The 20,685-nt window shown below is 50.2% G+C and overlaps 3 protein-coding genes across 3 annotated transcripts; all 3 read left to right on the plus strand.

The window, feature by feature from the left end:
• The first annotated feature begins 294 nt into the window (after nucleotides 1-294).
• LOC34623839 lies at nucleotides 295-2,944 on the plus strand. Its single transcript, XM_026334398.1, has 4 exons — nucleotides 295-814; nucleotides 1,201-2,328; nucleotides 2,602-2,700; nucleotides 2,850-2,944. The coding sequence occupies exons 1-4, from the start codon at nucleotides 295-297 to the stop codon at nucleotides 2,942-2,944; spliced, it is 1,842 nt and encodes a 613-aa protein (XP_026190183.1).
• A 2,393-nt stretch (nucleotides 2,945-5,337) lies between these two features.
• On the plus strand, nucleotides 5,338-8,789 carry LOC34623840. Its single transcript, XM_026334399.1, has 9 exons — nucleotides 5,338-5,391; nucleotides 5,810-5,946; nucleotides 6,184-6,273; nucleotides 6,448-6,601; nucleotides 6,821-7,639; nucleotides 7,711-7,899; nucleotides 8,098-8,168; nucleotides 8,274-8,414; nucleotides 8,576-8,789. The coding sequence occupies exons 1-9, from the start codon at nucleotides 5,338-5,340 to the stop codon at nucleotides 8,787-8,789; spliced, it is 1,869 nt and encodes a 622-aa protein (XP_026190184.1).
• Nucleotides 8,790-16,045: 7,256 nt separating this feature from the next.
• LOC34623842 (probable aspartic-type endopeptidase opsB) lies at nucleotides 16,046-20,630 on the plus strand. The gene is made up of 12 exons (XM_022736950.2): nucleotides 16,046-16,384; nucleotides 16,566-16,844; nucleotides 17,036-17,109; nucleotides 17,313-17,565; nucleotides 17,833-17,973; nucleotides 18,453-18,689; nucleotides 18,811-18,870; nucleotides 19,145-19,333; nucleotides 19,464-19,578; nucleotides 19,688-19,776; nucleotides 19,919-19,971; nucleotides 20,300-20,630. The coding sequence occupies exons 1-12, from the start codon at nucleotides 16,046-16,048 to the stop codon at nucleotides 20,628-20,630; spliced, it is 2,160 nt and encodes a 719-aa protein (XP_022591371.2).
• The last annotated feature ends 55 nt before the right edge of the window (nucleotides 20,631-20,685 follow it).

Raw genomic sequence — 20,685 nt, forward strand, 5'->3', positions numbered from 1 at the left:
GAAGAATTACTACATTACGTGCAAGAAGCCAACACAAGGTGTACTGTGGACTGAGTGCATGCAGCAGACGCTCTGCCACGGAAAATTGAACTGCGGATGACGAACGGAAGTCGCTGTGTGCGATACCCCAGTACCAATTGCTTCGATTAATTTATTGTACTATACTTGCTTTTGCACTTCTCTTCCAAAAGCTTCATCGAGACCCGCTTCTGTGTTCACGGAGGCGGGTCCAGCTGGCGGCAGAAGGAACCTGAAGATTACTGCCTCTCTACTCGTTTGTTAGTTTGTGTTCAAATGAATCCCTCCTTTTTCCCTGGCCGAGGCTGTGGAAATGGGCTGCTCCAACAAGCCGACATCCCCGCCAAGTCCGAAGAAATGCCCGCGTCAGTTCTAGAGCCCTTACAGTCTAGCCGAGAGGATGTTACCAGTACCAACCCTTTCGATGACTATGAAGGGGATCCCTCGGCTTCCTCTCATATCAGCCAGGCGAAGGCATCCAGCACGGCATTTGCCGCCACCGGTGACAGCGGATCGCGTGGCGGGCACATGAGAAATGCGGCATCTTCCGTTTTGTACCCTGAAGGATTGCCGCGGTTTCTTGGGGTGCTACAACCAACTGTTAGCTTTGGCTTGTACCGCTCAACTTTGAGCCGAGGCATGGACTTTATTGCACACTTCGTTGCTCTGACAACTCTGCTTTCCTTTTTCGCGACCATTCTGGCCATCAGTTGGATGCAGAAGCTCTGCCTACCCATCGCCAAGCAGTGGAATAGCAACTACACACTCGTATTCGGAGCCTTTATGGCCTTATTGGGTGAGACTTATGTGGGATTATTTTCGTGGTATTGCACTCTTTTATGACAATAGACAAAGCACAGGGAAGATCGCCTCTTCAGCGTACTCTGTCTTCGACGTAGAGGCACTCCGTATTCTTGTACATTTCCAAAAAAGGCTATAATATTGAATGCCTAGAGGTCTCATGCAAGGCACGTTTTTGGCGCAAAATGCACTGGCGTACTGAATCGCTGTCCTCTACGCATTGTAGATCCAGTTAGTAGGACATGCATTTTAAAGAATGTTCACGCACAGTTTACGTTCGTTTCAGATATATTTTTCACGTGTTTAGTACTATTGTTTTTCGTAGTTGCATCGCGTTCTGCTGTTGTGTTTTACCTGCCTGTATGTGAATGCTGGTTTCAGCAGTTTTTTCATGGCGATCTGCAACGAACTTCGACCTAAGGCGATCCAAATTCTTCCTGTTTCTCCTGGGATGGCGCCTCCATGCATTGTTGCTGCTTTCGCTTCTCATGATACTTAGCCTTGCCTTTAAACCCCAGTTCAACGCGCACGTACAAAATAGCGTCCGCTCTTGCATGCTTGCAAGCAACAGTGCCGAAAGCTCTTCATTCCGCCTGTCGCCCTCCAGCGCCTCTCTTCTGCAGAGTGTTCAACTCTCCGGTCTGCAGGCAAGTGATGCTCTTCTTCGTGCTTCGGCCATGCCCAGCATCACGGAAGAAGGCCTCGGCACACCAGGCTTTTCCGCAAAAGGGGTGCAGTCAGCTTATCCTGTCGTCGTCTCTGAAAAAGCAACCGACGCCGAACCCACTGGACAGTCCGCAGACGTCAAAAAGGTGGTGAAGCCCTCTCCACTAACTCCGGCAGGCAAGTTGGCTTCGCAACAAGAGGTTGCTTCGCCGGCAGTTTCTGGGCAGGAGCCGGAGTTGCTGGCAGAAGGCGGAGGGAAGTCTTTCACTGGAGGTACAGACAGCAACCAGCCCATTGCCGTGGACAGCTCTTCTAGCCCTCCTTCGCAGCCAGAAAGCGGTCAGGAGGAAGGCGAAGCAAGGGTAGCAGACGAAGGCGTATCTGGCACCGCTATCTCTGCGGAGCAGCAAGAGAGCCCAGCAGCAGGTGTGTTAACGCCTTCTGGTGATGGCACCGTGGTTGGCAAAGTTCCCGAGGTAAAAGATGCTAGGAACGCTCCTGAACAGGGGTCTCCCCTTCAGGCAGACACAGCGACGGCACCGCCAGATAGCAGTGCTCATCAAGACGAAGCACCAGACTCAACAGCAGCAGCAGCATCAAGTGAGGAGGCGCAGGCGGGTCATGAAGCCGCCGATCAGAAACCTGCACAGACACTGGAGCTTGAGAAGCAACGGGCGCGGCTGGAGGCGGCGCAGCACGCGGCTGTTCAAGAAGCCAATGCCTTCGTGCTTGTTGCTCTGGTCGTTGCGTCTTTTGCGCTTGTGTTTGAGCTCTATCTGATGTATGCCTGCTGGAGCTTCAAGGTGTGGATGGAACGAGGCTACGAGAGCGTGGTCTTAGCAGGTGAGGCGGGGCAGGGCATAGTAGGCCGAAGGATCGCGCCGGTCTGGATTTAAAAGCCTCGGAAAAACGTTTTTTTCCGTGTTTAGCTGGAGCACCTTCAGTGTGCGTCTGTAACGACACATCATAATCGTCCCTTCGAACATATATGCGCTACACACTTCTCGTGCAATTTCCATTGTCTCATCGGTGCATGCCCGCTCGGCTTAACTCCTCGTGCACTTTAGTTGCATCGGCCTTACTTGGTTCCATATTTGCGCTGTTCACTTGCTGCAGGCGTTGCCCCATTCGCAACGGCGGATGCAGGCGACGGATGGCTCGCTTATGCAGTACGGATGCCTCAATCCGTTCAAATGGAAACCTATGGTGCCGATGGTGTGTTTACACTTGTGGGGTCATACACTTTGGCCCATATTTATGGTTGGCAGATTCTCCTGTCGAGCGCTCGCATGCTGTAATGCGCGTTTTACGGCTGTGCAGGATCCAGAGGGGCTGTGTCTATTCTGCGTGTGCGGGTGCTGCAGCGGGTAGGCCAGGGCGGCTGCCGCTGTTCTTGCAAACGACGGATTCTTTTGACGGCTTCGCTCATTTCGGCCTCCCGATGACAGGACGCTGGTGACTGCAGAGGCCGTGTTCTTATAGATTTATTCTGTACTCTGGTCCCCCGCTTCGCCATTCCCGTATGCATGCATGCGTGGTAGCAGCATCGGCGATGAGTGCGGCAGTGGCGCACTGCTGCCTCTTGTGTGAAAGCCTCTGGCTGGGCTGCGCGGGGGATGGTCCTGAGACCAGCGTGGAATTTCTGAAGGTATGCTGTATTCACAGCATCCTCCAGCGTCACGACAGAAAGAGGCCCTGATGGCGGGCTTTAATTAGTTTTTACCGCCGAATGCGACCCATTTCCCTTTCAAAGAAGGATGATGGGATAGGGAAAGGCTTGTGCTGTATAAGCCAAAGCAGAATTAGGGCATGTGGTTCATGATATGAATGAATGCGTGGAAAGCTCAGGCAGTTTGCTGAGTTTCTCCGCGATGGACTGGGGGAGCATGTTCTACAGTGGCCGCTCTTTTGTCAGTAGCCTCGCGGCGGTTGTGCTCATTGCAGTTTACAGCACATCTCCCTCACCCTGCTGGTTCTGTGTATGCACGCATAGGGAGGCGGTAGTATAGTTCTGATGTGGGAGAGGGGGGTCCATGAAGGTGCATAAGGATGAGTCACCTAGTGCTATCCATCTCCCGTGTGACGGCGGTCCCGCACCTAACGCAGCGCGGCACACGCTCCTCCGTTGGTTCACTTGCGCATCGCACGCCAATGCTTTTAAAGCAAAATCCATAGTTGCTGCCAACGACGCGGTTGGATAGAGGACTTGGATGTACAGCATGTGTGCCAATGTACACAATAGTCAACTGCTCCTCAATGAGCACATGTACGGACAACTCTTCACGCGGGTCGCCGTTAATCCTCATCCTTCCAAGACAAGGCTAAGGGCAGCGCTGGAAATCGTGCATCTAATGAAATGGATCGTAACACGGGACTGCACCCATAAGCTAAGGGTAGAAGGGCACTGTATCTGGCGGAATGGTCACTTTCAGCTAGAAGCCCACGGTGCTGCTTGCCTTATGCCCACTATGAAGTATGGTTTGGTGCTACGCAACCAGCGGACAGCTTTCACCTCAGCGGGAGTGTGTTCAGTGCTGCAGCCTTACGTTTTACTGTTGCGCCTGCGTAGTTTAGAGACCATAGGATGCTCCCCAAACCAAGCATATAACCGGAAGAAAGCAATACGACTTTCACCATATCACACGCCTACTCGATAAACGCGGTGGTAGCTTAAGCTAAGAACGTTCAATACTCCGGTCGTTATCGATAGTGTGGAAGTGGGCGAGATACCGGCGACGTTGCAAAGAGTAGGGAGTTGGCGGCGTAATGGGGGCTCGCCACCCTGAGTACTTTTCACGTGAAGCTCGTTCAGTGCTAAACATTGCAGATCTATGGGTGAGGGCTTACGTGAAATGTTCGAAATAGAAGCAGTACACAAGGAGCAAAAAGGGCAGGTTCCTCTGGTGCAATTTCGCAATAGTAGCAACGGCTGCTTGTGGGCCATAAGCGTCAGATTATAGCTACCATACATTTAACTCTGGTAGATACGCACAGCCCTTTCAGTATAGTGCCAAGAATGGCTAATATCGAGGCTGCGTTCGAAATGTTGCGGACTGCAAGTCGCTGGGGCAATTGTTGAGAACGGCTAGGAAGATCAATATTGCGAAGACCAGCAACAGTCGTTGAGATAAAGCATCAGCATGTGGACTTAAAGCACTATTGAGTGACGTTGTCAAGTGCAGAATGCATACTAGTGAAAGATTTGGCGCATCCGAGCATCCGAGGCAACATACAGGGAGGCATCATCTCTCTAGAATTGGGTATTCCTCTGTGATTCTGGCCATGTAGCAGAATCTAGTTTCAATCGGTATTTAGATGAAGAATCCCCTGAAGCGCCCTTTTTATTCCCTAGAAGGGCCCGAGGTACCGGGGTGGGGCCTTCGTAGGAGCGCAGATGATTGCATCGCGGGTCTGTGGCGTGGCAAAACATAAAATCAGGGAAGATTATCGGACTGCTTGGTGATCTTCCGTGTTATTCTTTGTTGTACTGTGTTTCTGCCGTATTATTTTTTGTTTCCTTTGAGGTAAGTTGCCTCTCGTTGCAATCTGCACTGTAATTGGCGATCACCGTTCGTGGACCCCGCAGGCTCCTTCCGCTAAAAGGCAGTTAGCGGAGCCAGAATTCATTTTTGTGGCTTTCATAAAATTGACCACAGACGGACGCTGTGCACAGGGGAACGGCGGTTGTTAAGGGTCTAGAGACACCAGGGCACCTCGCCATGTCCGTCGCTTCTGTTGTCTTTTTAAGAAAGTCCTAGGCACTGGAGCCCCCTGTATATTTTGTACCCTCGATGTTTTTTGATACTTCTTAAGCCATAAATCCAAAGCAGCGGATGAACTAAAGCCAAGGAGATGCGCCTCTTTCAAAAAGAACACGTGTTCAAGAACGACTGGGATGCAATCACGGTCAGCTATGTTTGCATTCACGTACACAATTTGAAGGCGAGACCCTATTCTAATAGATTGCATCGACGCATTCGAAGTGGCTAACCGGAAGAGGTCCAGTTGCGTTTCATTTTGGGTTCTTGCTACATTGGAAAAATGCGTTTCTCTTTTCTCTTCGTGCGTCCATCTCCCTTTAGTGGCTTTTTACATTCGCTGCTTCAGTCGCTTGCTTGTTCTTCCTCACCCCACGTATGCGGGCACAGTGCCGTGCTGCATCTTTCCTCATGTTGCTTCCATGTCGTATATGCGACACTGAGTCACGCACAGACTTATCCTTAAGACTACTATGAAGCTAGATGCCCATGCCTCGTTCTTTTAGTGGCGGGTCTTGCTAATTTGAGGCTTTTAGTTGCTATGCGTTGTGTTTGCTCTTTTTCAGTCGGCGTTTTGGGTGAAGTACCCGAATGAGTTGCAGCCGCATGTACTGCGAGTCGATACACTGGATCTTCAGATTGATTCCGAGAATCAGCAATTTGTCTGCCACCGCCTCCTTTCCCTAAGATACCAATGTCCCAAGTAACCTGATCCCTTTGCCTTTCGCCATTTGAGAATGTAGTTTCCTCTTTTACTACACTCCCTTGTGCGGTTCATCTGTTGTACCGTTTGTACATTCCCCGCGCCCCGCTTTCCCTATCCGTTTCAACGCACGCATGAGAAAGTCCAGGAAAGGATATGTGCTTGCTGTATATTTGTGTTCTGTTTGGAATTTCGATGGCATGTTTTGTATGTGTCGATGAGTGTTGCTGCCTACAGGTGGGTGCAAAAGTTCTTCGGGGCTTCACCTATAGGTTTCGCCTTTGAAGAGGCGACTTGTTCCCTCAAGGAACGCAAATTGACGCTTAGGTAACCCACTGTGGCATGTCTAAGGCGTCCATCCTATTATAAAGGAATAAATGATGCTCTCGTGGGGTGCCATGGGAAACAGTCTTATGTGTCTCTCCCTGCTGCTGTCTATGGGATCTTGTGCCACTAAGAGTCGGCATTCGCATCCTCTCCTTAGTTTTTCCTGCGCTTCAGGTCTTGCAACTACACCTTTGCGTCCTTCTTTCGTGTAGAGGAGAGCTGCGAGTACACGCCGCATCCTGAAAATCCGCAACACACGCTCTACAAACAGACTGCTACGTACAAAGTCTCGGGCCTGGGGTTGCCTGTTAACAGAGCAGTAGAAAATGTATGTGTGGTGCTTTGCATGCCCTTCGCTTCCCATAGAGTGCGGCTGGACGATGGTCCCAGTGTTGGTGCATGCAGCAAGGCCCCAATGCCGTGGTATCCGTGGGTGGCTTGTGGGCATGCTGCATGAATTCGTTAGCCAAACAGTTTCTGTGCTGTGTGTTAGCGTGCTTGCCGCTCCCCCATGCGGCCTTGACTTTCTGTGGCTTGCTTTTTTCAGGCGGCGGTGGCTCAGGCAGCAGAGAAATCTCTGTTGGGTGTCAGCGTAGTAGAGCGCCTTGGGGTATTTTTGGCAGAGCAGCAGTGGCGCGAGCGCTGCAGCAACTGTCTGCTTTCTCTAGAAGAGGCAGCGGCAAGTGCTTCAAAGCATGCCCAAGAAAAGTACAGGCAGCTGCGCATGTGCGTCGAGCAGAAGCTTAGAGTAGGCTGCCCCCCAAGCGAAGTAAACAGAAGCAGCAGCGCTGCTTTCCTAGAGCCTACAGACGATTTCGAGGCGCAGCAAAGGGCGCGCGAGACGTGTGGACGCACGGAGGATGGGATTCTCACGAAATTCGTGAAGGGCACACCCGTCTCTTCAGCCGAACACAGCCACGATAGTCTGGAGCAACAGGCACCAGCGTCTGCGCCGCCTGGTGGTCTGCATGCGGCCTCCTTTTCACACACAAGGATTCCCTTACGACTCTCCTCTGAGGAAGCGCTCTCAACGGGGAGTGCAGGCAATGGGGGCCCTTCAAGTGCTGGCACCCTCAGGAGCGACGCTGATGCCTCGAACAGCAACGGGGATGTTGAATGCCCCTGCGGCTTAAATTCTCCGTCCGGCAGACAGCCAGCTCCCACGGGCACGTGGAAAGAGTTCAAAAAACCGTGGCGCGAGCCAGCTTTTGCTGATTTCAAGGCTGCGGCCACTTACCCTGCTTCTTCCTCTTTGCCCACTGCATCAAGATCTGGGGCCATTGATTTTCCGCTTGTGACGCGGGAAGCTGCTACCGCAGCGCGATGTCAGCAGCAGCAGCTGCCGCAGCAGAGCGGTAAGCAACAGGTGGATTGGCGGGGTATCCAGTTTCCAGCTGTATCGCCTTCGAAAGACCTTCATGTACACAGTGGTGAAAGGGATCAGCAGCGGCGACAAAGAGTGCTGCCGCATGGAGGATACAAGCTGCTATTTTCAAGCTTAGGGCCCCCATGAACGCATACGGAGAAGTGCGAATCTGCCTAGCTTTTGTCTTCTTTATGGCGCGGTCTGCTTTTCGTATTGGGTCGCCTTTTATGGATACAAACTTGTGTCAGTTTCTCCAGACGGTGAGGCATTGAACATTCGAGCAAACCAGTCCTTGCGGTTTTAGCGCAGCACTGTGTATGGTAGGGCTGCAGTCGTGCGGCCACCCTCCTGCGCTGAAGGGGTTAGCGGTAGGGGTCACATGCAAAATGATCTGCCTAGGTTGAGGTTTGGGGACCTTCTGCGTGTCGCCGCACCTTTCACGGATTGGGAGCTTGCAGTATGCCGACAGACTTCGCAAACTGAGAGGCACACTTATGCAGTCTGTCAAGCCCCCTCTTTATTTAGTGCGGTTTAACTCTGTTAAGTTCCAAACTAACACATATCCTTCTCTCGTCACTCGGCATCCTCGTAGCTTTTGTAAATAATGGATAGCTTTTCCACTAAAACGGTCCAGAAATGTAAATCTTTTAGTAGAGACATTTAGCCGACTTCGCGAAGCCGTGGCAGCCAGTGCTGTTGTTGCTGCTCCCCCTCATCCCCGGCTTCCAAGTCAGACTGTGGCACTTTGTGGTGATTCATCTATCTTGGGGTCACGGCAATGCAGGGGACGCGCTTGACTAAGCAGTGCCGCGAAGTATATCAATGCCCGTTGGATCTCAACACAAATACAAAAGCTCCTAGTAATACAATAAAAACATTCAGGTGTCCGGGAGAAGTTTGTACCCTTCCTGTGCCCCAATTTCACAATTTTTCGAGGTACCCGGCTACAGCTGATGGGGCACCATCTGCTGAGCTTCAGGCTTGCTCATACAGCCTTGTTCGTTCGTGTATAACCCCTATTTTACCTCACCCTGGCGCCCCCCACCCCTCCACACACAATGGTCGATGCGAGCTACACCCCTTACCTATCATTCCCGTGTATAATACAGAAAGTCACAATCCACGCTGCTGGCCAGACACAGCAGAATGAAGAAAGCGCAAAATATCAACCTGTGTGAAGCGCTACACCAGTTAACGATAATCGACACACCCAGGCTTTCATCCCTACTATTGCAAAAAAGGGATGGGTTTTCAGGGGATGCTGCTGGAAATTGGATGAGGCTGATGAGGAGATAAAACATCAACTGCGGAGGACTTGGGGGTTTTGTCGCAGCAAAAAATGTAAGGAATTAAGAAGACACTTTTCGTTTGGTCTCTGGCCGTATTTTCACGACGGCAGTATGGGATCAGTTCCAGTATGAGTGTACCTGCAGCCGGAGCTTTGCCTTATTGAATCTGTGCCTAGATACAGATTCGAAATTAGGATCCTCCTTTGTCTCGTGCAAAAAGGCTGGAGGTTGTTTCCTTAACCTCCTAACCAGCCAAGCTGAAAGCCAAGACAGTTCCGTACTCTTACAAGCCGAGCAGTTGCTGCCTGGAATAGAGCAAGAAGTACTTCTATAAGGGTTCTAAGGGTCTCAGGACTATAATCAAACCGAATGATTTGAAACTCAGGGGTGAGCCACTTACAAAAATGCGGTAATTAACGGACCGCAAAAACAGTCGATTGTTTGACGCATGTGATACCCTTTAGAAAAATAAGGCTCTCGACGCATCATAGTCAACAAAGAGAGGTACACTCTGGAGAAGTCTTGCTCAGTCAGGGAATTCTTGTAACGTGCGCAACGCTGAAAAGATTTCATTGCTGCTCTGCCTCCCAAATCAGCTTAAAACCGCCTCAGCCCAGCCCTGCACATGCTCTAAACCAGGGGAAATCTACATTGATGTGGCATCCAAAAGTGCTTATGCGAAGAAAATGAAGTAAACTGCAGTTTTTAAAGCGAATGGCAAAGTATAGCTCACGGTGTTTATTAATCGGGTCTGCTTTTAAACCCTTTGATGAAGGTACGAGTTATGGGTAATGCGATCTCTTTCTAACATGATGTTCATTCATCAGGGCAAAAGTGAAGCCTCTTGTGCTGCATGGGCGAGATACGCTTACTGCAGCTGCTGGTCAAAGGTCTCTGTGAGGTCAACTGTCGTGCAAGTATACCAACACGGATAACTTCCTATCTGCGAAGTGTTTACCAGCCGTTCCGTGTATACTTTCTTCTGCGCCAGCGGAGCCAATAGGCTGGTGCAACCAGGCACGCATTTCATTAGCAGTAACAATGGCCAGGCGCTTCCGCGCCATCACTTTTACTCCAGCCTGCAATTCTTGCTCATGATCACTACAATCACGGCATTCATTGAAGAATGTGGACATAGGCGTGAGCATGGCTTCTTTCGCATCCTTTTACTATCGCAGAGGGGTGTCCTGTGTGGCTTAGTGTACCACTCCATCGAGGGTCTTTCAAGAAGACGTCTAATTCCTGACGCAATACACAATATAGAGAAAGTTTTTGCGTGTTTCTCAAGAGAGTTCCCTCCATTCCCTGCTTGCAATTCTCAGGGCTCCCGAAATGAGGGGACAAGGATTGCTAGGGTGCGCGCAGCTGCACCCTCAGAGCGCTCCGAGCATTCACAGCTAGCTGCACTAGGAGTGTGATGCGCATTCACAGAACATTGTGCCTTTTGTCCTAGCAGTAGTCTTCAATGAATAGGCTATACGGCCAAGCAAACCAATCGGTTGATTCTTCCGTTATTTTTAGTTAAATACAACTAGTGTAGTAGACACTATTCAAGCGTAGCAAAGCTTGATAGATCTTCCCCATTTCTTAGCAAATGCTCTTGTATTCCGTTCTTTTCCGTCGAAAAAGCCGTGCAGGGTCTGTTACCTACGTGTTCGTCGAAATTAAGTGCATGCGGGATGCTGGGAAAATTCCTATCCTATCGCCACTGCCCAGCCAGGCAGAAACGCGCAAACAGTGCAGTTGTGTTCCAGCTGTTGAAGAGAAATCTGATGGAAGAAAGACCCACACACCAGCCAGCATCGAGCGACGGGCCAAAGCAAGGCGACCACAGAGGCTTGATCTCTTGTTAAGCAATCCCTCCGCGCCTCATAGAGCAGTCTGTGCAGGCAAATAGGGAACATAAATGTACCTAGTGAGTATCACAGCCTCAAAAGATACGTAAGGAATAATGTGGGAAAACATACTTGGAAGTGGCGGTGCCCGAAATTCGGGAAAAGTGGACACCCTAACAATAATTACAGGGGACCTTGTAAGAAATATCCATAAATGAAGGTAGCTGTTTTAAGGGAATTCTGGGGGAGGGCAAGTACCAGTACCAAGTAACGCAGGACCACCGTCCATGGCTACCAGCGTTAAGTAAAGGCAGAAATTCACTCACAGTCACGAAGCTTCCACCTGCTGCTCCGTCAGCCACCGAGTCTGGCGCTCCCCACTATTGCACTTGAAGCTCTTGTAAAATGTGGCATCGGCGGTCGACAATACTAGAATCTGTCACTTGTACGCCTTTCTACGGATCTTCCGCCTCTACAAGAGTCATCTGCCTGCGCCGCAAAGTTTGCGATTAATTAGAGAAGCTTCTAACTTTTGAAAGAAGCCAATGGTGACAGTTGTGTGGCACGTCCGGCTGTAAAGGCAAATAGCAGGCTCATGAGAAGATGCAAATGGTCCAAGTCAACTGGCCGCAACGTCTTTATCTTGTCACCTTCTGATGCACCGCCTAAAACCTGCCAATTCACCGTACTCAAATCTTCCAGGCTCGAAATACACAGCCCACAGTTTCTTAGCATAATGGCGTGTTTTCTCTCTTGAGCTTTGGACATACAGTCGTGTGCACCAGCCAGCTGTTCTCTAGATCCCTTCTCGGCAAAGGGTAGCTGCTGACCTCCTGCCACCAGATCCGGGCTTGGATCGCAGAGGCAGGGGGTTTCCTTAGAGTAGAACAGATTATTGGGAGAGTAATTAGTAGAACAGTGTTAAATTGCATCATAAACCCACTCAGCACCGAAACGAAAGTCCAGCCAAGCAATAAAATTCCGTGAGCATAAAGCCACAGGCACTGCAGAGGGCAGTGGATGGTGAGGATGGTGCGCTGTCTATCCGTCTGCATCATGATGGTTACATTTGCTAATAAAACGGTCAATGTGTGAGCAGGTCTAAAGTGTTATGCCAGTATGCGCTAGCGAAGTTTGAATCCCTTTTCGTAATGATATCTCTGTGGAGTCTGTAACGCATTGCTTTCATTCAGAGGCTAAGAATAACTGAGCAGCTTCCTGAGTTGTGAGCGAACTGTAACAAGGGCTGTAATGGACACACTTGCTCAGTCTATCGGCAACGATATACGTGCTATCCTGACCCTTGAAAACCAGCAGTGACAACAAAGTACTCAGCAAGATAAGTCCGAAACTGTTCAGGAATGGAAAGGCGTTTTAGAATGCCTATTTCAGGAGATTTTTGTTACTTTAGCTGCAAGCAGTCTCAGTATGATGAAACATGCTTCTCAAACGCGGGACGCATACCAGGCCACCCGAAGGAGCGTGCGAGCCTTCCCAGTGCAGTGTGAATCGTACCTTGACCCCACAAAATATGCTAGTGTGCTTACTACTAAAAGGCAGAGCACAGTGAAGTCGGAATGTATAATAAATTGAGGAGTGCCCAGTTTGTTTTGAACCGTGGCAGGCCATCCTCGACTTCACAGTGCTGGACCCGTTTGCGATTACAAATTCTGGCAGTAGTAGCGAATGTATTAGTTTCAAATGCACAAGACGCACGCATTTTGATAATTCATGCTGGAGCATCGATGACAAGAGCCGCTGTGGTGAACAGCAAAGGGTTTCTGGGGTGTCACGTTAGCGCGTCGGCGACCATCTTGGCTTCACTAGGGGTCATTGCCAGTCGTATTGCAGGAAGCTGTAAAACCGGCAAACAGCTCCAGGATTGTACAAATTCTTAATTCTCTATGCTAGATGCAGTAAAAAATAATGGTTGGTCTGGGCAGCAAAAAGACTCCTATGTAAATGGTGTTGACATTTCAGCACGGCCTCCCCACTGCATAGAGCTTGCTGTTTCCACACAAGATACCACTACTCGTCTTTTTGGCGTATCGATTAGAAGAAAGAGCAAAGATTTGGTATTATTTAATAGCCTGCAGGCTTCTGAGGAGAGAACGGCACCTACAGTGACGTCATAAGAATTGGTTTTCAGGAAGAAAATGACGCTCAGAATCAGGCAGCGTGAGTACAAAAGAAGTTTTGAGGCGCCCAATAAACCTTCTTGCTACGGCATCAGCCATCTCTGCCAGTGTCCTGGGCTGCGTTTCGTTGAGTGAATCAGTCAAAGGACCAATTATCTAAGCAAATACAGGAGTGATATTTAAGTAGTAAGATGCAAGCTTATAAAACTTCGCAACGCTATTGAAGAGCGTAAACGTAATGGCCTCTCTTTGATAGTTTCAATTTTGCAGATTGTAGCTCATTCCTGCAGCCAAAAATGCGATAAATTCGAATTACAATCGTGTTAATGAAAATAGAAAATTTTCCACCTGTACATTCTGTTGCGTGTCCCGCTACAGCTGAAGCGCCCGCCCAATGTCCTCTAGGTGTACTGATACTTTGCAGTTGTCGAGTAAGACGCCCATACACACCACCATCCACCCCTCCCTGATAAGGGCATAACCAGCCCAAGCAGAGATTCCTCAGCTCAGCTGGGGCATTTCTAAGTACCAACGAAAAGCAGGTCTCAATGTGGAACGTGTTGTGTCTGTCATCAGGGTGTATGTGGATATCTAACAGGGCTTCTGTGAAGTCATATCTCGAGTACACTGTTGATCAATGTGAATTGCCTAGTCAGTCTTCAGTATGAGACAATCGCGGACTTTCCACTCTAGTTATTCTTGCTCAGGGGCATGCATTTTAGCTTTCATGTGCGACATTCCGTCCGTTCTTCTCACCAACACCGGGCAGTCCTCAAGGGGCTCGCCAACTCTTGTACTTCGCCTCTTTCAACACATCATCCGCTCGCTGCTCGTCCCCATCTTCATGCTATGGACGCTTGCAACATCGCAAAACATAGCTTGTGGCTAAGCCAAAGGTTGACTTAAATATGGTGTGCTGGACGACCAGAAAGTGGGCAGCCTCCTGGCAGCTCGTAATTATTTAGCACATGCGCAAACTCCTCCTCAGTATTTGCCCATTCCTGCTCTTTCTTCGCTAAAAGTCCAACCCACTGTCTGGCATAAGAAAACTGGTTGCAGAGCCGCTATGACGAAATGCATGTTCAGAACTGTTTTCTCTCACTGCGCTGCTGAGCCGCCTGCATGAAGACTTTGTCTCACCTTGTTGAGGCACCGACTCTACCCAGCTCACCACACACGAAATACGCGCGGTGGAGACCACGAACTGCTTCGTACTACCGCTGCCTGGCACACCAACTTCCACAGCACTCAGCTGTGGCCGCATGCTCGCCTTCCAATGGGCTACCCATGGCATACCTAAAATTACGTCATGGTGTGCGGGTCCAAAATTGGACTCATCGAACACGCTGATAGTAGCTGTTTTCTTAAAGTATCGAATAATTGCAAGAGGCTTGCCATTGCGTATTTTCTGCCGCCCGTCAGCAGACTTGAATTTTGGGCGCTGCGCGAATGAGTGAGCAGGCAGATTGCAATTTTGTGTTGTTAAGCCCATCCATTTCACATCCAGCGTCAAGTAACGCTGTAAATTCATGAATACTAGGGTGAGCGTTTAAAAGGGGCACAAAATTGAACTGTGGTGGATCCCCTAGTGCTGCTCTGTCCTCTATGTCTCCCTTAACGCCATGCAGGCTGGAGTTTCTTCCTTGATGCTCCTTTTGTTCCCCCCAAGCAACCTGCTTTCATTTAGCCTAGGCACATTTTTCAAGTTACCTCGTGTTCGTCTACGTTATCGGCTTTTGCGAACCAGATTGTCATATTTCTCCATCTACTGGTTTATTGATATATTTATATGGCTGAGTTTTCTCGCTTCTCCCAAAGCATGCTGTCGAGCTGATATCTGCATTGACTCCTAGTTGTGGCGGGCTACGGTGGACTCATAAAATTTCTATCAAACTACCTATTTGTAAGCAAAAAGTAGGAAATAGTTAAATAAATTGTTTTCCTGCTGTGTATAGTTTATTGTTTGTTGCAGAGCACTGTATGGTCAATGTTAGAAGGGGAAATCTTGTGTGCGTGTGCCTTAGACTCCACGTGCAACCAGCTGTATAAGGCTGAGAGTGCTTAGAGTACTAGAGTAAGCAGTTTAGGGGAAATGTGATTTTTTGTTCGAACTTCTCGGAAGATAAGCCTGCTTTTTGCTACATGCCCTGCTGCGTATTGAAAACGTCTTCCATCTGACCGGCAGCAGGCGGGTGAAGGAAAATGGCTACTAAACAAACCCATCCGGGCAGGATTCTGTGAAACTAGGCACTCTTTTGGGCATTATCTGTGCTTTAGATGAGGGAAGAGCTCGTGAAACAATGAAAACTTACAATGCGCGTGGCTCTCGTACGCGCTGCATGTAGTGTCGCTTTGTAGCCCGGGTCTCCATAAACCGCATGGTATAGTAAGCCTATGAGGGGCTCGTTCCTGGTGGTATTTTGAAATGCTAGGAAGCTGAGAGTCTTTTCATATTCCCTGGATGCTTTTTTGTTTCGTTGGAATTCATTGCATGGAAGCACGAGAGCAGCTAGCTCATTCACTCTCTCCCTGGTCCTTGTTTCCTGCCCTCGTTCCATTTCCTTGCGCCCCAGCTGAGCCTTCCTGGCTTCTCTGGAGGCTCTTTTCCTCGAAGGTCACTTGAGGGAAAAGAAGCAGCCTCATTTGGCAGATCAAGCCAGTGTAGACGAGCTCCTCCGCCGGATCTGGGGAGCCCTCACCGTGACGCTTTAAAACGGCGGGGGTCCGAAGGCCGTCGTGCTGTGCCTCTGAAATTTTGGACGACTTGCGTTTGTCCTGAAAGGCGAAGGGTGGCAGCTTTGGGAGTGGCAGCGGCTCAGCAGTGCAGCCTCGATTCCTCTTGACCTGGTGGCTGGCGCTTGTGCTGGGAGTTGCTCTGGGAGCTTCTATGGCGTGTATGTCCTCCTCGAGTCGTGCACTTGAGGGGCTTATTTCGGCGGCACCTTCTTTTTTAGATGCGCTGGTCGGGGGGCCCTCTGGACGTCGCCGGCTGGACCCTGCCGCTGAAACTGCATGTGGCCCTTTGGGGGGGCCTCCTTCTCCCGTCTTAGCTGCTCGTATCTCATTCTGCTAGTTTGGACTACACGCGATTTTTGAGGCATTGACGTCTCTGCCATCGTCCGAGCACCTGCGGAACCCGTCAGAATGTGGCGATACGGAGCAGCACTGCTGCTGCCCGTGCTCTCGGCGGGGGTTAATGCATCGGTTGTTGCAACATCGCTGCAGTTGCTCAACAGCCATGGGGCTTCATCGGAAGACAAAGCAGCTGGTCCTTCTGTTGTGCTTACTGCCGTTAGTGACGGCGTCGATGCCTCCTTGGCCGAGATGCATGTGAAAGACGGTGCCAGCCTTTCTTCTGTGACGACACAGCAGAGTATTAGGCCGTACAGCAGTGCGAAATCTTCTATGCCTTACTGCCACAACTGCTTCTCGGAGAATGCAGCCTCCTGCCGCGTCTGTCTACATGGCGAGCATGAGTCCAGCGTGAGTCCTGCCTTAACGCCCCGGACCGAACGCATTCGCATTCAATACGAGTGCAGGCCGAATGCAGAACTCCCAAACACTGTGTAACTGCAGCTGGACGGAGCAATGAAGGGTGGGGGAAACTGCTCTGCGTGGACTTTGAAGGGCAATGAGCATTGCGGTGTGCTGTTTTCTTGAGCAGTTTTTGATGCCAATGACTCCCTCGCGCTTATCGGCAGAGCGGGAGGAGGCGTCATTCGCGGCGCTGGAGACCAATCACTATGCAGTTAAGAATTTGAATAAGACGTTCTACATGAAGCGGGGGGAAGGGCCTTTTGGGTCTTTAGGAAACAAGGAAATAATACGGGAGAAGCAAGACGACAGGTCGGGCAGCTTCCTTCAAAGCCAAGGCAGCACCGATATCCTGGACCTCGAGTTAGGGCTTGCGGAAACGTCCGTGCCCATAATGCAAATGAAAGATGTAAGTAATTGGTCTGGTTCTGAACTAGCCCTCTCTCCTTATCTCTGATGCGTTCGCCATGCACTGCATGCTCGAGTGTTTGGTAAATGCGCCGTCTTGCGGTGTATCCCCAGAATTTCGAGGCTTTAGGCCGAAGGCCGATGACAACTCATCCTCTTTGCATGCTGTGGGCTGCGTTGCTGTGATTTCAGAGCCAGTACTGCGGCATGCTGGGTATTGGGACGCCTCCCCAGTGGGTTAGGCCGATCTTCGACACGGGCAGCACGTATGTTGCACTGCGCACTGTACTTGCAGCTTGCAGCAGCAGGATGGATCAGTGCAGGGAATTCAAGCTTTGAAACGGCTCTGCGAAGGCACTGGGCGGGTCTTGGTCAGAACGACGTCGTGGTTGGCTGCTGGTGTGTTGCCTTCATCGATTCAAGGCTCAAGGCTATGGCCAGAACATTTTGCGGTGTTGTTGCTGCACAGGAACTTGTGGGTCGTCGGTTCCAAGTGCACGGATGACACATGCAAGAAGGTGACGCAGTTTGATCCGACAAAATCAGGGACATTCGAGTACACATCACCTCCCGTCCACTTGGACATTACCTTCGGCACCGGCCGAATTGAGGGCACAACGGGAGTCGATAACTTCCAGATCGGGCCCTTCACCGTGAAGCGGCAAACCTTTGGACTGGTGGAAGGCGAAGGCGGTCACAACATGCACGGAAATATCTTCAAGGTGCGAAGAGTCCCAGCCTGTGTAAAACGATCTTATTTAGGCTTTTTGCTATTGAAAAAGCAACGGTTTCTATCAACTACACCGAGTGCGCGTGTAGTGCATGACTCTGGCCGTTTTACGCGTTGACAGCACGTACTAACTGCCTTGATTGACTCTTAGAACGATCACCCGATTTTCTTCTGTTTCTTGCACGTGAGTGCTAATCCGCTCACCCGGGGACGTTGTCGCACATTGAAACACTTGGTGGTGCGTTGATATTCTGTGCAGTCCATCGATTTCGAGGGGATTGTCGGAATGGGATTTCCGGAAATGTCCAGCACTGGCGCAACGCCCATTTATGATAACATTATGAACCAGGCACAGCTGAAGCGCAGTGAATTCGCCTTCTACGTGGCAAAAGGATCGCCGGTGCGTCTTATGTTTAAGGGTACAATACAGTCGGAGTATGCCGAAGTCGTGACCTAATAGACATAATGGCTGCCATCTACAACCTATTTGCTATGACTGTTTGAACCGTCTGCACGCCCTTTTTGCAGTCGTGCATAGGCCTCTGGGATTGGCACTTGCACCGTAACCGCACGGATTCTGTCCGTTTGTGCCCTTTGTTCGCTCTGTGCATTCGTGGACTCTACTTTGTGTTGAGAATTTCGATGCATTATTTGGTCTCCAGCAGTTGTGCTTTTTCCTCTACTCCATGTGTATATGGCATCTTGCGTGTATCCTACTCATGCTCCAGGTGTCCGTTTGTGCCCTTTGTTCGCTCTGTGCATTCGTGGACTCTACTTCGTGTTGAGAATTTCGATGCACTATTTGTTTTCCAGCAGTTGTGTTTTTTCCTCTGCTCCATGTGTATATGACATCTTGCGTGTATCCTACTCATGCTCCAGGTGTCGGCTTTGTTTTTTGGTGGTGTCGACCCTCGTTTCTACGAGCCGCCAATTCACATGTTTCCTGTAGAGCGGGAACATTATTGGGAAGTTGCCTTGGACGCGATCTACGTCGGCGACAAAAAGTTTTGCTGCGAAGGTGGAACCAAGAACTACGTTATTCTCGACTCGGGGACTAGCTTCAACACACTGCCAGGCGCAGAAATGAAGAGCTTTTTAGAAATGATCCCTTCACAGGTGCGCTGGTCAGGGAATGTTGTAAAGGCTGCACGTGATTCTGACAGTGTCCCCGAAACCTGCGTCGCAATGACGAAAATTGAGGTCCCACGAAGCCGTTTGGACTGTTTGGTTTGTGCAGGACTGCGGGGGGGAAGATGACCGATTTCTTCAGCAGTACCCCGACATCACCTATGTCATTGTAAGCCTTGATGTGATGCAGCTGGTCGGACGCCGGTACACAGTATCAGCGGAGACTATGTTGCAATCGATAGCCTCGCTTTAAGGCTTGTTTATGCTCTGGATTCCCATGACGTATGTAAATCCATGCGTATGTATACAAGTGTACTTGTGGGTATACTTGAGTACCTTATGGCAGGATACGTGACTAATTTCGCTCGGACAGCTTGACAGTGAGTTCATGAGACTCAGTTTCTAGTTTTGTATCCTTCATAGTGACTATCGCATTATCTCAGGGAGGAGTTAGTTTCGTGTTAAAGCCCGAAGACTATCTGGTTCGCAGCAAGATGAATATTTGCAAGCCGGCCTACATGCAGATCGATGTTCCCTCTGAATTTGGCCATGCGTATATTCTGGGATCCGTGGCTTTCATGCGCCACTTCTTCACCGTATACAGACGTTCAGACGGGAAAACGCCTTCTCTTGTACGGAAATAACAGGAATTTAAAACCGATAAATGGTCGAATCCCAACTGTTTTCAGCCCTGCAGGAAAAGAGGAAGTATGGGCGAAGTACAGGCAGATCGCTTGTGGTCGCGCGCTTGTTTGAGTTCAGGTTGGCATTGCACGAGCAGTGCACAGCCCCGAGAATAAGCAGTACTTGCAGCAGGTGGTGGACGCATATCCGGCTGGCACTTTCAAAGAAGGAGACCTTCTTGCTCTGCAGAGAAGCACAGGCGGCTTCGGGAACCTGTTGCTTGAAGAGGAAGTGGCGCTGCGCAACTCCAGCAAAACTGCAATATAGAAAGCACAGAGCCCCTCCGCCCACATCGCCGTGAGTGTCGGGGGCGAAGGCCCCTCGCCACAAGTCGCCTAGTGGTCAAAGGAACACCGAGGGTGTTCGAGACGGGTTGAATGCCGCATGTGAGGTAGGTTCGTACTAATTTTACTAGGAGCGGCTATTGCTCTGGGGGGATGTACATCCCGTTGCTCTACGCGACATTGCTTAGCTAGGCATGGTTTTTCTCTAATACGCGGACATGCGTCCCAGTATGAATTTCCCTCTCAAAGAAAGCCCCCGGCGGCCCCGCTGTAGTTGCTTGTAGCAGTAGTCAAGCCTCAGGGCAGCTACCACGGAAGATATAATAACGCCTCAGCAGGACGTTTCACGCAGCGACGTGTCTCTACTTTTGGTGGGAAGGCCTCCCGGGCACGGATTAACACGTGCTAGACTTTGTAAGAACTGATTGTCTCCTGATTGCTTGTCGTTTGGACCGCAAGTGCAGAGTGATCAGACCCCGATTGTTGGCTGTGAATACGCACTATGTACAGCTTCCGCATGAAAGGGCACCTTCAAGTAGTCCTGTTCAATAGTTGTCTTCCGAACTGAAGGGTGCCCCCGCACAGAGTGCCCCTGCAGTAGCCCCCAGCATGAGTCTATGAGATCCAAAGGGTCTTTTTAGAGAAGGATGCCGACAAACCTTCAGGGCACCAGTTTTTTAGGTGGTCCGGCAGTTCGAATATGGCGCTAAGGTCTCTTCCGAGTGCAGTTGTAGCCTGCGAAGCATTCGTGGTGTTAGCTCGTGATGAGTCCTTTGCAACGGGGGCTTCCTCGCGCGATTCTTACCTTCAGCTTCTGGGAGGGCTTGGGAATATCCACCTCCGGCACCCTAGAGGACATTCCATCGCCGATGGGGCTTCAAGAGAACAGACTCTACCAAGGCAGAAGACGGTCGTACCAGTTAACATCCCCTGCAGCGGGAGTTCTGAATGCGCTGAATGAGAGCAGAGTAATTAAAAGAGGCTCACGGACCAAGAAAGGTGCCTTTGAACTTGGC

The sequence above is a fragment of the Cyclospora cayetanensis genome, unplaced genomic scaffold, assembly GCF_002999335.1.
Source record: "Cyclospora cayetanensis isolate NF1_C8 unplaced genomic scaffold, CcayRef3 CcayRef3_contig_41, whole genome shotgun sequence".
Classification (NCBI taxonomy): domain Eukaryota; phylum Apicomplexa; class Conoidasida; order Eucoccidiorida; family Eimeriidae; genus Cyclospora; species Cyclospora cayetanensis.

What these genes read in the sequence shown, in the direction of transcription:
- LOC34623839 (XM_026334398.1), top strand. Translation starts at nt 295, where the DNA reads ATGAATCCCTCCTTTTTCCCTGGCCGAGGCTGTGGAAATGGGCTGCTC. An exon ending in AGCCTTTATGGCCTTATTGG is followed by an intron (nt 815 to 1,200) that starts GTGAGACTTATG and finishes TGCTGGTTTCAG; the next exon opens with CAGTTTTTTCATGGCGATCT. An exon ending in CGAGAGCGTGGTCTTAGCAG is followed by an intron (nt 2,329 to 2,601) that starts GTGAGGCGGGGC and finishes CACTTGCTGCAG; the next exon opens with GCGTTGCCCCATTCGCAACG.
- LOC34623840 (XM_026334399.1), top strand. Translation starts at nt 5,338, where the DNA reads ATGCGCCTCTTTCAAAAAGAACACGTGTTCAAGAACGACTGGGATGCA. An exon ending in CTAAGATACCAATGTCCCAA is followed by an intron (nt 5,947 to 6,183) that starts GTAACCTGATCC and finishes TGCTGCCTACAG; the next exon opens with GTGGGTGCAAAAGTTCTTCG. An exon ending in TCATCTATCTTGGGGTCACG is followed by an intron (nt 8,415 to 8,575) that starts GCAATGCAGGGG and finishes CAATTTTTCGAG; the next exon opens with GTACCCGGCTACAGCTGATG.
- LOC34623842 (XM_022736950.2), top strand. Translation starts at nt 16,046, where the DNA reads ATGTGGCGATACGGAGCAGCACTGCTGCTGCCCGTGCTCTCGGCGGGG. An exon ending in CCTTCTTGCTCTGCAGAGAA is followed by an intron (nt 19,579 to 19,687) that starts GCACAGGCGGCT and finishes CATCGCCGTGAG; the next exon opens with TGTCGGGGGCGAAGGCCCCT. An exon ending in AGCAGTAGTCAAGCCTCAGG is followed by an intron (nt 19,972 to 20,299) that starts GCAGCTACCACG and finishes TGAGATCCAAAG; the next exon opens with GGTCTTTTTAGAGAAGGATG.